The following is a 14,758-nucleotide window of genomic DNA, read 5'->3' as shown; positions in this document are numbered from 1 at the left end:
TTGGCTTGACATAGCTTTGTCTTAAAGTTTGTAGCACTGAATTAAGCTGCTATATATATATATAAATCTTACAAATATTTTTGAGTCCAGAGGTGAATGAATGTTGTGATAAAGGAATTGCTGTTATAAACAACAAAGCCGTTTTGGCGTTATGAGCGTTGCCATAGAAACGAATATCTCAGAGTAGAATTTCCGAGTTGTCATCTCTTAATTACTGTAATTCCGACATGACATGAATGCAGCAAGGTGATCTGGATGGATGCTTACTGACCCAAGTCGTAAGGCTTTGTTCACATTGATTTTCTGAGGGACATCTGATTTTTTTTCTAATATGAAACTATGCTACATGCCTATTTGTCTAGATCACCTGTCAAAAAACACCTTGATTGACCCAATGCTACTGTAGCAGTCACATAAATAAGGTTAATCACATATGCATTTCATATCCCTTTTGCCGATCCTCGGATATATGTGAAGCCCTATAGCCTATACTGTATGATTTTAAAAGAATAGTTCACCCAAAAATGAAAATTCTCTCATTATTTACTCACCTTCATGATATACAGGTGTGTATGACTTTCTTTCTTCACCAGAACACATTTGAAGGAAATTAGAAAAATATCTTAGCTCAGTAGGTCCTTAAAATGCAAGTGAATGGAGATTTCTCTTTTGAAGCAGTTTGACAGTCAGCATAAACGTCATCGATACAACTCCAGCGGTTAAATTAATGTCTTCTAAGGTGACACGATCGCTTTTAAGTACTTTTTTTAACTCTAAATCATGCTTCCGTTCTGCAGCGCTAAGCACGTGTGACGTAATCGCATTGGCAATTGAAACACATGAGAACTGAGGCACATGCATCACAGCCGGAAGAGCAGCGCTGTTTACAAGTGAGTAGGAGGAACCCTGTACAGTAGCTTGGTTGGTTTTGGTTTAGATCTGTATTTATCTGTTTCTTTACTCACAATGGTGCATTTGTGTGCTCATCCTGGATGTCTAAACCGAGAGGAGAACATGAGATTACGTCCATAGCATGCCAACACGAATACATCACACGAGAGACCGCTTGGACTCCACCCTCTCCTGAAGCGTTGGATTAAAGTTAGAAAGTACTTCTATATTGATCTTTTTCGCACCAAAAGTGATCATATTGCTTAAGAAGACATTAATTTAACAGCTGGAGTCGTATCGATGATGTTTATGCTGACTGTCTGTGATTTTTGGACCTTCAAAATAGGGTTGTGATGGTGTACGGTGTTACCGGTTTTACTCGGTACAAGGTGTGAAATGTTATACCAGTGGAAACATTATGAATGGAACTTCCGTGGGGGCCTGGGTAGCTCAGTGGTAAAAGACGCTGGCTACCACCCCTGGAGTTCGCTAGTTCGAATCCCAGGGCGTGCTGAGTGGCTCCAGCCAGGTCTCCTAAGCAACCAAATTGGCCCGGTTGCTAGGGAGGGTAGAGTCACATGGGGTAACCTCCTCGTGGTCGCTATAATGTGGTTCGTTCTCAGTGGGGCACGTGAATGTTTTTTGCAAGAACAGTATCATCTATGAGTGCTGTAAATGACCTCACACATCTCAGTTCAGGAGGTGCTCTGAGTTCAGTTCACTTTATTTCCACAGAGCAGTTCATTGTGACTACAACTCTGCAGCCTATACATCTGTGATTAAAACATAAAATAATACAAAAACACGTTCACCTCGAACCATGATTTATATTTCAGTGAATATTATCAACATTATAACTATTATGTTTACATTTATAATTGTTTTTAGATCTTAATATGTTTTAGTAATTTTCCGCCATTGTCATAGACGGATTCTTGACTGACAGTAGTAGTTTGTAGTGCAATTTGAATTTAGAAATGTCTTTGATTTAAGTTTTTCGTTTTTTAAATATATGAATTTAATTTTCAATGCAAAATTACTAAAGCAAGAATATTCACCAATCCCTCAGTCGGGGGGGTTGACGATGTAATTAGATATTGTGATATATATATATATATATAAAATATTAAAAATATCGTGAACATATTTCTTGCATATCGCCCCATAGGATGGAACAAAACAAATTTATTCACACAAATTCAAAGTCATTACCCTTCCGAAGCAGCTAAACTGGGTCCTGGGATGAAAGGTAACAAAACACCAACATTAAACCCGCAACAACCCACAATAAGTGATGTATTTGCCCGGACAACGAAACACCTGTAGCCCATGATGGAGAGAATGCATGGATGAAGTAGGTTCGTTGCCAAAGAGATGTTGCCCTTCACAACTGTTGAAAAGCCATTTTTCAAAAAGTTGAACATCACAATTTGAATTGCACTTAATTTTTTTCTGTTTCATTTGAATTTTAGTAAAAATACTAAAGTTTGAAATCAAGCTGCCTTGCGTTATTGTGTAGGCTATTACTTAACGAGAAATTACTCCACAGTACCTCCTAGCGTCCAACCAGTGGTTAGTCGGTTTGAACGTGAACACCGCACCGAGCTAAGAAATGTTTCTATTTTTCTTCAAATGTGTTCTGGTGAAGAAAGAAAGTCATACATACCTGGGATGGTATGAGAGTGAGTAAATAATGAGAGAATTTTCACTTTTGGGTGAACTATTCAAAGCAAGCCAATTTATCCTTACAAAGCCACAACAACAATAATTTTTTCTCTGACAGTGAATTTAATATACACAGATAGATCAGTGAGCAAAGGAGTGAATTTGTGGCTTTGTGTCACCAGCACAGTGGATGCAATTTCCAGTACATAATACACAATCAGCCTCAACAAAGACATTTGAGAAGACATAATCAGAAAGAGGATTTGTTACGAGCTCTACAAAGACTTGTGAGACAATGCGGTACTGCTGGCCAGACTTGCTAGTGCACTTACAGATCCAGATCAAAGCACTTTAACTCTGAGATTTTCTAAGAGAAGTATGACATCAATACAGCATGAAACTAATTTTCAGTACCTGGTTTTCTAGTTCAGCAAAACAATCAACCTAAAAATAAACATACAGCTGAACCCAGGGAATGTCCTTTCCGCACAAACTTCCTTTTAACAGAAAAACAAGTTTTGTTGTATCCAGGAACAAATGCAAGTCTGAGAAAAGAATCTGAGGAATCTTTTCCTTGGTCTAACAGTAGAACTATGCAGCTCTCTATAACAACAAAGTTATGCTAATACAGTATTTCGCCAACTTTTTTAATGCAATTCATGCAAAGTTATCGGATACATTTTTACACTACAGAATAAATAGCTGACAATATTATAAAGGGAGTTGTGTAACTTTAAAGGAATGTAAAACAAAAGTTCCGTTACTCTGTAAAAATCATTTACCAAACCCTTATGATTTTCGCACTTTATCTTGAGTTATTTCCAGAATGTCCAAGGTGCTGTTTTGAGATTGGTGAGCTATGGCGGTGGGAAAGATTTTCAGCAAATAATGACTAAAACTTCAATCTGTTCCTTACGCAAAGCTATTGTATGGCTTTAGAAGACTTGGAATACAGGCTAATGCAAGAGTCGTATGGACTACTTTTCTGTACGGTGTTTTTTTTTTTTTTTTTTTTTCCTTGAGCTTGACTCCCCCAGTCCCCACTCTCTTTCATTGTAACGACAAGAGCTGCCAGGACATTCTTCAAAACATCTCTCCTTGTGTTCCATGGAAGAAAAACTCATCCAGGTTTGGAATGACATGAGGGTGTGTAGATTTCCAGGATTTCATTAAGTTTAGCCTAAAGGGATAGTTCCCACAAAAATTATAATTCTCTTATCATTTTCTTTCTTACATGGAACACAAACAAATATATTTTTAATGGAGATATGATGTCTTTTTGTCCACACAATACAACTCCTTTATTCACTATTAATCTTGACATCAGCAGTCTCCTTGGAGATCATGATTTCAAGCTCGATTACACTTCCTAGCGCCATCTAGCGCTCTGCAATGGCAAGCTATACAGTGAACAAGAAGTTACATTTTGGTCTGTTCTCATCCAAAACAGACTGGATCGCTTCAGAAGACATAGATTAAAAAACACTGGACTATTTTGGATTACATGTACGCTCTTTTTGGAGCTTGAAAATCTGGTCACCATTCACTTGCACTGTGTGGACAAGACATCATCCATCATCTCCATTAAAATATCCTCGTTTGTGTTCCTCGGAAGAAATAAAGTCGTACGTGTTTATGACGACATAAGGGTGAGTAAATGATGAGAACTATCCTTTTAATGGCAGTTAAAACAAGGCTTATGAGGCTGAGAACTGTGAAATGAGACTCAATAAATCTGATGCATAAATTACTTGATGTACAGTTCACCAAACTCTTCAACCTGTTATCATCTGCTGTTGTCCACAAATGAATACACAACATTAATGTTTATGAAGAAGCTATTTTATGGAAGCTGTTTCATCTGCTATCATATGCTAGATGAAGATCTGAGTCGAAAATAATGAGAAGAGCTACACTGCACTAATGTCTTCGCAGAGGTCAAGCAACAGAGATTACAGAAAGAAAAACTTATTTCTATCATCACAGAGCTGCTACAAGACATTTAAACTCACCCTTGCAGCATGCGGCGAGTAGTCCACAAATTAGTTTCTTTGATATGAACTGTAGACCATCAGTTTTATGAGAGGAGAAATTTCATCTGAGATTTGCACCGTTACCACTGACCAGCAGCGAGATGCTCCGACCGATCATGTGACGTAATGAATTAGGTGTGAAGTCAGCTGCAAAACTACAATTCATAATAAAAGTCCTTCCGTCTCTGAGTGAACGGATTATATTTATATATAAGGTTCACGGCTGGTCACTAAAACTAATTATATAAAAATGATATCATTAGTTAGTTCAAAGAAATATTCTGGGTTCAGTACAAGTTAAGCTCAGTCGACAGCATTTGTGGCATAATGTTGATACCACAAAAAATTATTTCAACTCGTTCCTTCTTAATAATAATAAAAAAAAAAGCATAAATGGATGTTACAGGGAGGCACTTACAATGGAAGTGAATGGGGCCAATTTCTGGAGGGTTTAAAGGCAGAAATATGACGTTTATAATTTTATAAAAGCACTTCCATTAATTCTTCTGTTAAACTGGTGTATTATTAGCTGGTTAAATTGTCAGTTTTAGGGTTTGAGGGTTTGTTGTTACATCATCATGGCAATGAAGTTGTAAAATTGGTTATAATTTTACACAGAAAAGGTTAGTAAGTGATTTTATCTCACTAAAATCATGCGTGCATACATATTGTTTATGTCTTGTGGCTATACTTTTGAAAAAGTGAGTATTTTAATGTTCAAATATTGGCCCCCATTCATGTCCATTGTAAATGCCTCACAGTAACCAAAAAAAAAAAAAAAAAAAAAAAAAAAACAAACAAAAGCAGGGGCAAGTTAAAATAAACGTTTATGATTATCAATATTATGCCACAAATGCTGTCTATTGAGCTTAACTTGTACTGAACCCAGAATATTTATTTAAATAGAAATAAATCAAGAATTAAAGCCTGCTCGAATTTGCAATGCAGCATAAGAACTAAACAATAGAATTAAATAAAAGAAATAAAATAAAATATATATATATATATATATATATATATATATATATATATACTTCTCTACTGTGCTTATGGCACCAGCCCGCCATTTAACCGAAAGAAGAAAAATTAAAAACAACTACTATTTTGAAAGACTTCCGTCGCTTTTTGTGGCATATTCACTGCTTCGTGTCACGTGGTATGATGCAATTATTAGCCAGCATTTTATCCGCGTCCGTTGCCACATGGCAAGTTGTTCAAGACGTTAGTGACACTTTACGAATGGTTTTATTTAGATTTTTAGTAATGTTAGATGTTTTATCCATACACATATTTTCTGAATTTATAGAACATTTAAGAAGCAGCACATTTTTTTATTTTTTTTTTAAGTATAACAAAATATATACCAGGAGTAAACCACATGGCAACTGTACGAATGGCAGTGAAATGGGCATGTACTGTAATCTCGTGTGGTCTGAGTGCCAGGGAAAAATGACCAAGGTAGACCTAATGTTAGATTTTTTAATACATTTTGATGGTAGAGACAAGCATAGCTAATGTGCGGCCCCTAGCTTTGATAGTCCCCAATTAAAATTCTAATGAAATGTAAACCTACATTATTAGTTCTCTAATATAAGATTGTGTAGGTAATAGTAATTGTGCTTCACCAGTACTGTCCCTGAGAAACTGGTCCATGAATCTCTCATTAAAAATAAGGGTGCAATTCATCAATTTGTACAACAATTCATTTATTACTTTTTTTTTTTCTTTTTCTTTTTTTAAAGCAGGTTCAAATAGAGGAATGTAACCTACATAAACAGATCAAGAGAGCAGGAAGGAATTGTGAAGATAATGTAGTAATAGTAATTAAATTAAGACGCCAATTATGAGCTTTGTCACACACACACAAAAAAAAAGGTCTGTATTGTATGCAATGATTAGTTAAAACAATAACAATTGATTACTTATAAATTAACAAGATACAGTAGCATCAAGATACAGACACTCACACAAACACTAAAGGTATCATTCACAAAGAAACTCACTGATGAACCTGACAGTTAACTAAGATGGCAAAGACAAAGACTTTCATTGGATCATACCAAGGATATATAAACGTGTGCATGTGGAATACCAGGATCTCTGATTATTTAACCTATCACCAGCTTGTGAGATTTGAAAGGTAGCATGGCTGCACCATTAATTTGGTTTACATCATCAACAAATATCTTTGTAAACGGTCAGAAATGTGTTGTGTTGTTGCAATGCAAAGCAGAAGAGGATAGTTTTGTTGAGCTGTGTGTATATGCTGGAGTCCAGCCGTCTATCATGTTTTACGATATAACATTTGATATGTCCAGTGGCAGTCTTTGTCTCAGTGCTTTGTGGGTGTTTAGGGATTTTAATGGATGTGCTGATTGGACAAATGGGTTATACAGCAACACGGTAGTTGGCGTGGATCTCTGGCTTAATGTCGCACACCATCTTCAGCAGGTTGACAAGCACAGCCTCCTTGTTCTGTTGATAACTGATTTGGATGCGGCTCATCTTATCGATGGTCTCCTTGTCCACCTCAACAGCAGAGTTGCCATGGGATCCTAAGGCCTAATGGACAATACAATGGGGAATTAGCTTTAAAGGATAGCATATTTACCCTTATACCTGGAGGTCTATCAGTAGATCCAGAACTAATAATAGTGTATGAGTAAATTTCTTCCATTTACAGATTGTTTTCAGGGTTTCATGGGTGTGCAAAACCCTAGGGGTTCATGATGGAACTGCAAGGAGTTTGTAAGACTGTCGTAGAAATATCAATGCAAAATAAAATAAAGAAATAATTAAAATATATATATATATATATATATATACACACACACACACATACACACTATGGCAAGTGCTACAGGAAGTGTGGGGTGAAATGTCACCTGAGTATCTGGACAAACTGACAGCTAGAATAACAAGGATCTGCAAAGCTGTCATTGCTGCATGTGGAGGATTTTTTGATGAAAACTCTTTTGTAGTTTAAGAAGTTCTGAACATTTTTTTCAAATCGTAATAGTAATTTTTCACATTATTAATGTCCTGACTATACATTGTGATCAGTTGAATGCCACTTTGGTAAATAAAAGTAGCAATTTATTTCATAAGAGCAAAATCTGTACATTATTCCAAACTTTTGGCTGCCAGTGTATATATACATTTGGAGTCAGAAGTTTACATACACTTAGGATGAAGTCACTCAGGTTTAACCACTCCACAGATTTAATATTAGCAAACTATAGTTTTGGCAAGTCGTTTAGGACATCTACTTTGCGCATGACACGAGTAATGTTTCCAACAATTGTTTACAGACCGATTGTTTCACTTTTAACTGACTATATCACAATTCCAGTGTGTCAGAATCTTACATACACAAAGTTAACTGTGCCTTTAAGAAGCTTGGAAAATTCCAGAAAATTATGTAAAGCCTTTAGACAATTAGCTTCTGATAGGAGGTGTACTGAATTGGAGGTGTAACTGTGGATGTATTTTAAGGCCGACCATCAAACTTAGCAGCATCATGCCTCTTTGCTTGACATCATGGGAAAAATCAAAAGAAATCAGCCAAGACCAAAATCCAAATCCAAATCCAAATTTGTGGACCTCCACAAGTCTGGTTCATCCTTGGGAGCAATTTCCAAACACCTGAAAGTACCACGTTCATCAGTAAAAACAATAGTACGCAAGTATAAACACCATGGGACCACGCAGCCATCATATCGCTCAGTAAGGAGATGCATTCTTTCTCCTAGAGATGAACGTTTGGTGTGAAAAGTGCAAATCAGTCCCAGAACAACAGCAATGAACCTTGTGAAGATGCTGGAGGAAACAGGTAGACAAGTATCTATATCCAGAGTAAAACGAGTCCTATATCGACATAACCTGAAAGGCTGCTCAGCAAGGAAGAAACCAATACTCCAAAACCGCCATAAAAAATCCAGACTACAGTTTGCAAATGCACATGGGGACAAAGAGCTTACTTTTTGGAGAAATGTCCTCAAAAATTGAACTTTTTGGCCATAATAACCAACATTATGTTTGGAGGAAAAAGGTTGAGGCTTGCAAGAACACCATCCCAACCGTGAAGCATGGGGGTGGCAGCATCATGTTGTGGGGGTGCTTTACTGCAGGAGGGACTGGTGCACTTGACACAATAGATCATCAGGAGGATGGAAAATTATGTGGATATATTGAAGCAACATCTGAAGACATCAGCCATAAAGTTAAAGCTCGATCACAAATGGGTCTTCCAAATGGTCAGTGACCCCAAGCATACCTCCAAAGTTGTGGCAAAATGGCTTAAGGACAAAAAGTCAAGGTATTGGAGTGGCCATCACAAAGCCCTGACCTCAATCTGATAGAAAATTTGTGGTCAGAACTGAAAAAGCGTGTTTGAACAAGGAGGCCTACAAACCTGACTCAGTTACACCAGATCTGTCTGGAGGAATGGGCCAAAATTCTCACAAAATTATTGTTAGAAGTTTGTGGAAGGCTACCCAAAACATTTGACCCAAGTTAAATAATTTAAAGGCAATGCTACCAAATACTAACAAAGTGTATGTAAACTTCTGACCCACTGGGAATGTGATGAAATAAAAGCTGAAATAAATCATTTTCTCTACTATTATTCTGACATTTCACATTCTTAAAATAAAGTAGTGATCCTAACTGACCTGAGACAGAGAATGTTTTCTATGATTAAATGTCAGGAGTTTAAATGTATTTGGCTAAGGTGTATTTTAACTTCTGGCATCAACTGTGTGTATATATGTATACAGAAATATAAAGTGCGTGTGTTTCTGAAGGTAAGGTGCCCAAGAACCAAGAGTCCCTAAGAGACAGTTCACCCAAAAATGAAAATTCTCTCATCATTTACTCACCCTCATGCCATCCCAGATGTGTGACTTTCTTTCTTCTGCTGAACACAAACAAAGATTTTACGAAGAATATTTCAGCTCTGTAGGTCCATTCAATGCAAGTGAATGATGACCAGGACTTTGAAGCTATAACAAAAATACACATAAATGCAGCCTAAAAGTAATCCATAAGACTCCAGAGGTTAAATCCGTGTCTTCTGAAGCAATATGATAGGTGTGGGGGAGAAACAGATCAATATTTAAGTCTTTTTTTACTATAAATTATCCTCCCCACCCAGTATGTGGTGATATGCACGGACAATGCAAATTACCAAAACACGAGGACTCCTCTTAGGAGAAAAGAGGGGGGGGAGGGCTGGTGAATGTGGGCATGTAAAGTAAAACAGGACCTAAATATTGATCCGTTTCTCCCCCACACCTATCATATCGCTTTTGAATATAAAGATTTAACCACTGGAGTCATATGGATTACTTTTATGCTGCCTTTATATGCTTTTCGGAGCTTCAAAGTTCTGGTCACCATTCACTTGCATTGTGTGGACCTACAGAACTGAAATATTCTTCTAAATATCTTCATTTGCGTTCTACTGAATAAAGTCATAAAGTCATTCATTTTCGTGTGAACTATCCCTTTAATCATGGTTAAAATCACTTTTACACTTATAGTAGTAATTAAATTGATTACAAATTGTGTTTATTGTAATGTTAAATTACTTGAAATCTCAGGGAGTACTTCAAGTAAATAATTCAGATTAAAGGGGATCAGCAGGAAAAAAAAAAAAGATTGGGAACCCCTGGGATATGTGATGCAATCTTCATATGTCAGGGCAATGCATACACCATAGCAAAGACAAAAACACCTTTGTTGCAATGAACTGCACACGTGAATCCTAAAAGCTCAGTTTAAACTATATAAATTAAAAGACTCTGATTCTCTCATTTAAACCTAATAAATAGCATTAACAATTGTGGAGGTTCTGAAGTTATCATGAAAAGACATAATTAAACCACCAACAACCAGGCACTTTCCTCAAAGCACAGTACCGATTAAAATATAGACTCAAAAGTACACATCTGGATTGATTCTTGAATTCACAAAAATAAATACATCTCACCGCAGCCTCCTTAGTCTTAAACTCCTTCTCCCTTTGCAGGCGGTATTGTTCGATCTCAGCCTGCGCCTCCTCCTTGGCCTGTTTCAGACGCCGATTCTTCCCTATTGAAGAAAATGCACAAAATGCTCATTTTTGAAATGCGACATTACTATTAAAGCAATAGTAATGAAATAGGCTTGGATTTCCCCTGTGCAGAACACTGAAAGTAACATATTGCCCTGCCAGGGAATTTCTTCTCTTGCATGTAGGACATGAGAGCTGGCAGCAGAAACTATATTCAACTAAGAAAAAACAGGAACTGGGTGAATATACAGTGAGTCAATGTATAAGAGATACTGTCAGAATTTCCTTCGCTACAAGAAACAAGCTGCAAACCTAAAGCCTGAATTGAACAGACCTAGTGAATTAGTAAAAAAAACAGCATTATTCATTTATAATGGGCCTTTCATTGAACGTGCAAAATTCCTCACCAAAGTGCAGCTTCTGTGTAACGGCTTATTTCAAAGGTTAAAAACAGACTGAGCATCCATCTTTACTTTGTGTTTCACATGTTTGGTCAAATGATTAATCATCAGTCATTTCTATTAATCAGTTAGCAAGCCTGTCATCCACCGACGCACAAAGACAAACGAGGAGAACTTTCATAAATCAAATCTAACAACAGTGGGGGGAATAATGATCAAGAGGAATCTCCTTCCCATTTAACAAGCTAATTCATTCATTTTCCCGTCTTATTCAGACATGACAAGTTGTTGTGCGGTGAGCTCATGCAAGCTGAGCCGCAGTCTGTAGCGATGACAAGCAAATCCAGCACTTAACACTTACGTTTACGGGCTTCTGCGACCTTCTCTGCCGCTCGTTTCTCAGCCTGCAACAGCTGCTGGATGCCCTGAGACTGGCTCGCCATGCCTGAATACGGAGTGTACGCAAATCACTGCGGAGGATGCTGGTGTTTTGATGTATGTAGCTCCCGCAGACGAGAAGGTCGACTGAGCGTCAGCTGACTGAACGACGTCACGCTGTGACTGATGATGTAGGCGCTGACGGTTATCACGTGACTGCACGAGACCGGCGGGTCTTATTTCATGCAACAGATAGGGGGCGTAACAGTAACACGATCTCCCTTTGTCTGTGTACGGTATAAATGAGTGAAGATGGAATGGGAATGGCTAGATGGAAATATATAAAGAAAAAAGTGTATATATATATATATATATATATATATATATATATATATATATATATATATATATGATGTAAGTTTGTAATTCTTTGGTTCTTTCTAGGAATGTTGGGTAGTAGGAAAATTATTGCCATGATCCCATTTAAAGAGACCCTATTATGCTTTTTGGGATTTTACCTTTCCTTTAGTGTGTAATACAGCTGTTTGTGCATGTAAAAGGAATGCTAAGTTACAAAGCACAAAGTCCACACCAAAGGGAGTTACTCTCTCCTACAGAAAATACTGCTCCTGAACTACCTGAAACGACTCCTTCGCAGTCCAGCCATTATTCCGTGACTTAGCTATGTCACTATATAACACATTTTCATAATGCCCGTGTGAGGAGGAGGCGAGAAGCAGCTTTCCTGGTTCAGGTAAGGATTTATTTCCTCTCTCTGCAGCACAATTACAGTCTCACAGTCTTTGCGTTATGCACTAAGTTAATCTACAATCACATACCGCTCCACAAAATAAACTCTCATCAATTGTAATAAAAACTCTTTGCTTCTTGTTCGGGTCTGTGGTGCCCAGGCTCTCTCTCTCTCTTCTATTTGCAGTGTGTCTCTATTTATGCCGCTCTCCCCGTGCTCACTGAAATTAGAGACAGGTGTTAGACATAATTTAGCTCAGGTGTAAGCGTCCTTACCGCTTTCTCTCTCTCCGGAGAGATGCTTGACCACGCCCCCGCTGCCACATATCCCCACCGCCCGACTCAGGCTGGGGCAGCATCAGGCCTGCCTACCACTCCCCCCCGTTCCTGGAAAGGAAGTCGGCGACAGCCATTTGCGCCCCCGGTCTGTGGACCACCTTGAACTTAAACGGCTGAAGAGCCAGGTACCAACGGGTGATCTGCGCATTGGTATCTTTCATGCGGTGGAGCCACTGGAGCGGGGCGTGATCGGAACAGAGGGTGAAGGCCCGCCCCAATAGGTAGTATCGGAGAGTGAGGACCGCCCACTTGATGGCGAGACACTCCTTTTCTACGGTGCTGTACTTAGATTCCCTCAAGGAGAGCTTACGGCTAATGTACAACACCGGGCGCTCCCCCCCTCCACCACCTGCGAGAGTACAGCCCCCAGCCCCCTGTCTGAAGCATCTGTCTGTAAAACAAAAGGGAGAGAGAAGTCAGGTGAATGTAAAAGCGGCCCCCCGCAAAGTGCAGCTTTAACTTGTGTGAATGCCCGCTGACACTGCTCCGTCCACTGGAACGGATCTGGAGCTCCCTTTTTAGTGAGATCAGTCAGTGGGCTGGTGACGTCCGAATAATTAAGCACGAACCTTCTATAATAGCCAGCCAGCCCCAGGAACTGTCTCACCCCCTTTTTGGTCTTGGGTCTCGGGCAGGTCGCAATCGCCGCTGTCTTATCAATTTGGGGACGCACCTGCACGTGGCCCAAGTGGAACCCCAGATACCGTACCTCCACCCATCCAAACGCGCACTTCTTTGGGTTCGCTGTGAGTCCTGCTCGGCGCAGTGATCTCAGAACCGCCCTCAGATGTTGCATGTGCCGCTGCCAATCATTGCTATAAATGATGATATCATCTAAATAGGCAGCGGCGTAGGCTGAATGCGGTCTGAGGATTCGGTCCATGAGACGCTGAACTTCATACTTCATACAGGACCCATCCGCACAAATTCCCTTTAATAAAACTCTAAAATCAGGCCAATCAGTCCCCAAAATCAGTGGATGGGTGAGGCGGGAACTAACCGCGGCCTCCACTCTATGCTTTTTCCCCGGAATTTAATCGTCAGGGTCACTACTGGATACTTGTGAATATCCCCGTGTACACATTTCACCTTCACCGTTTTAGTTGTGACCAATGCCTCAGGTTGAACCAGGTATTGGTGGATAGTGGTTTGATTACACCCAGTGTCCACCAACGCTTGGTGAGTACCCCCCTTGACACTTACCGGTATCTGATATGCTCCGGCCCGGTTGGGGGCAGCCTGTGGGAGGTCAGAGACCCGCACCACCGTCCCCAGCTCCATCAGAGGGCACTGATCTCGGAAGTGGCTCGGGTCTCTGCACCTCCAGCAGGCCGGCCCAGGCGCTACGCCCGCACTTGCATCGGCAGGTGCCCCCCCTGAGGGGGAGAGCAGCGCGGCATTGGAGTAGGGGAAGGTGTCGCCTCCCACACCTGGGGAACTGGTCTCAGCGGCTGAAGTCCTCCTCGTCTGTGTGGGGCAGGAACAGGACCTGGAGAGAGAGCAGAATGAGAGGAGAGAGGGGAGGGGGAAGAGACAGAGGGAGGAGAGAAAATGTAGGAGGGCTCTTCCGCCCTCGGGATCGCTGCCATGTGGTCCTCCGCAAGCCGGACAGCTTCCTTCAACGACGCCGGGCGGTGGCACTGGACCCACTCCGCCGTCACTTTTGGCAGTCGATGTGTGAATTGCTCCAGTACCACCTGATCGATAATTCCATTGACGTCGCGGTCCCCCGCTAGCAGCCATCTTCGGCAGGCGTCACGGAGCCGCTGGGCGAAGGTAAACGGGCAGTTGGAGCTCTCCAACTTCAAGCTCTGGAAGAGTTGACAATTTTCCTCCGGAGTGCGACCAACCCGTTGCAAGATGGCTCTCTTTAAATCTCCGTAGGCCAGGAGGCTCGTCGCTGGCAGTTGTTGAGCCGCGAGCTGGGCTTCCCCGGACAATAGTGGGATCAGTCAGGCCGCCCATTGGCCGAGCGGCCAGCCCCAGATCTCGGCGGTCCGCTCAAACAAATCCAGGAAGGCTTCGGGGTCGTCCGCCGCCCCCATTTTCTGTAAATTGGGCGGGGTAACGGCGCAGGAGTGTCCGGGGTCACGGCTGAGGATGCCTCCTGGCTGAGGAGGCTCCAGATCGCCTGCCGGTCTTCGGCTTGAGCGTGCAGGAGCTCGACAAATCGGCGATCTTGATCTTGTCGGAGTTCAAGCAGTGTCTGCTGGTGGCTCTGATGTAGGCCAGCGAGGGCTTGGAGG

At 40.6% G+C, this 14,758-nt stretch overlaps 1 protein-coding gene across 1 annotated transcript; it reads right to left on the bottom strand.

The window, feature by feature from the left end:
• Positions 1–6,274: 6,274 nt before the first annotated feature.
• On the bottom strand, positions 6,275–11,595 carry LOC127439915 (V-type proton ATPase subunit G 1-like). The gene is made up of 3 exons (XM_051696214.1): positions 11,407–11,595; positions 10,582–10,682; positions 6,275–7,151 (listed from the first exon to the last, which is right to left on the bottom strand). The coding sequence occupies exons 1-3, from the start codon at positions 11,486–11,488 to the stop codon at positions 6,978–6,980; spliced, it is 357 nt and encodes a 118-aa protein (XP_051552174.1). The 5' UTR covers positions 11,489–11,595; the 3' UTR covers positions 6,275–6,977.
• Positions 11,596–14,758: the final 3,163 nt, after the last annotated feature.

This window comes from Myxocyprinus asiaticus, chromosome 4 (assembly GCF_019703515.2).
Source record: "Myxocyprinus asiaticus isolate MX2 ecotype Aquarium Trade chromosome 4, UBuf_Myxa_2, whole genome shotgun sequence".
In the NCBI taxonomy this organism is placed as follows: Eukaryota; Metazoa; Chordata; class Actinopteri; order Cypriniformes; family Catostomidae; genus Myxocyprinus; species Myxocyprinus asiaticus.
This window is presented reverse-complemented; position numbering and strand designations above follow the sequence as displayed.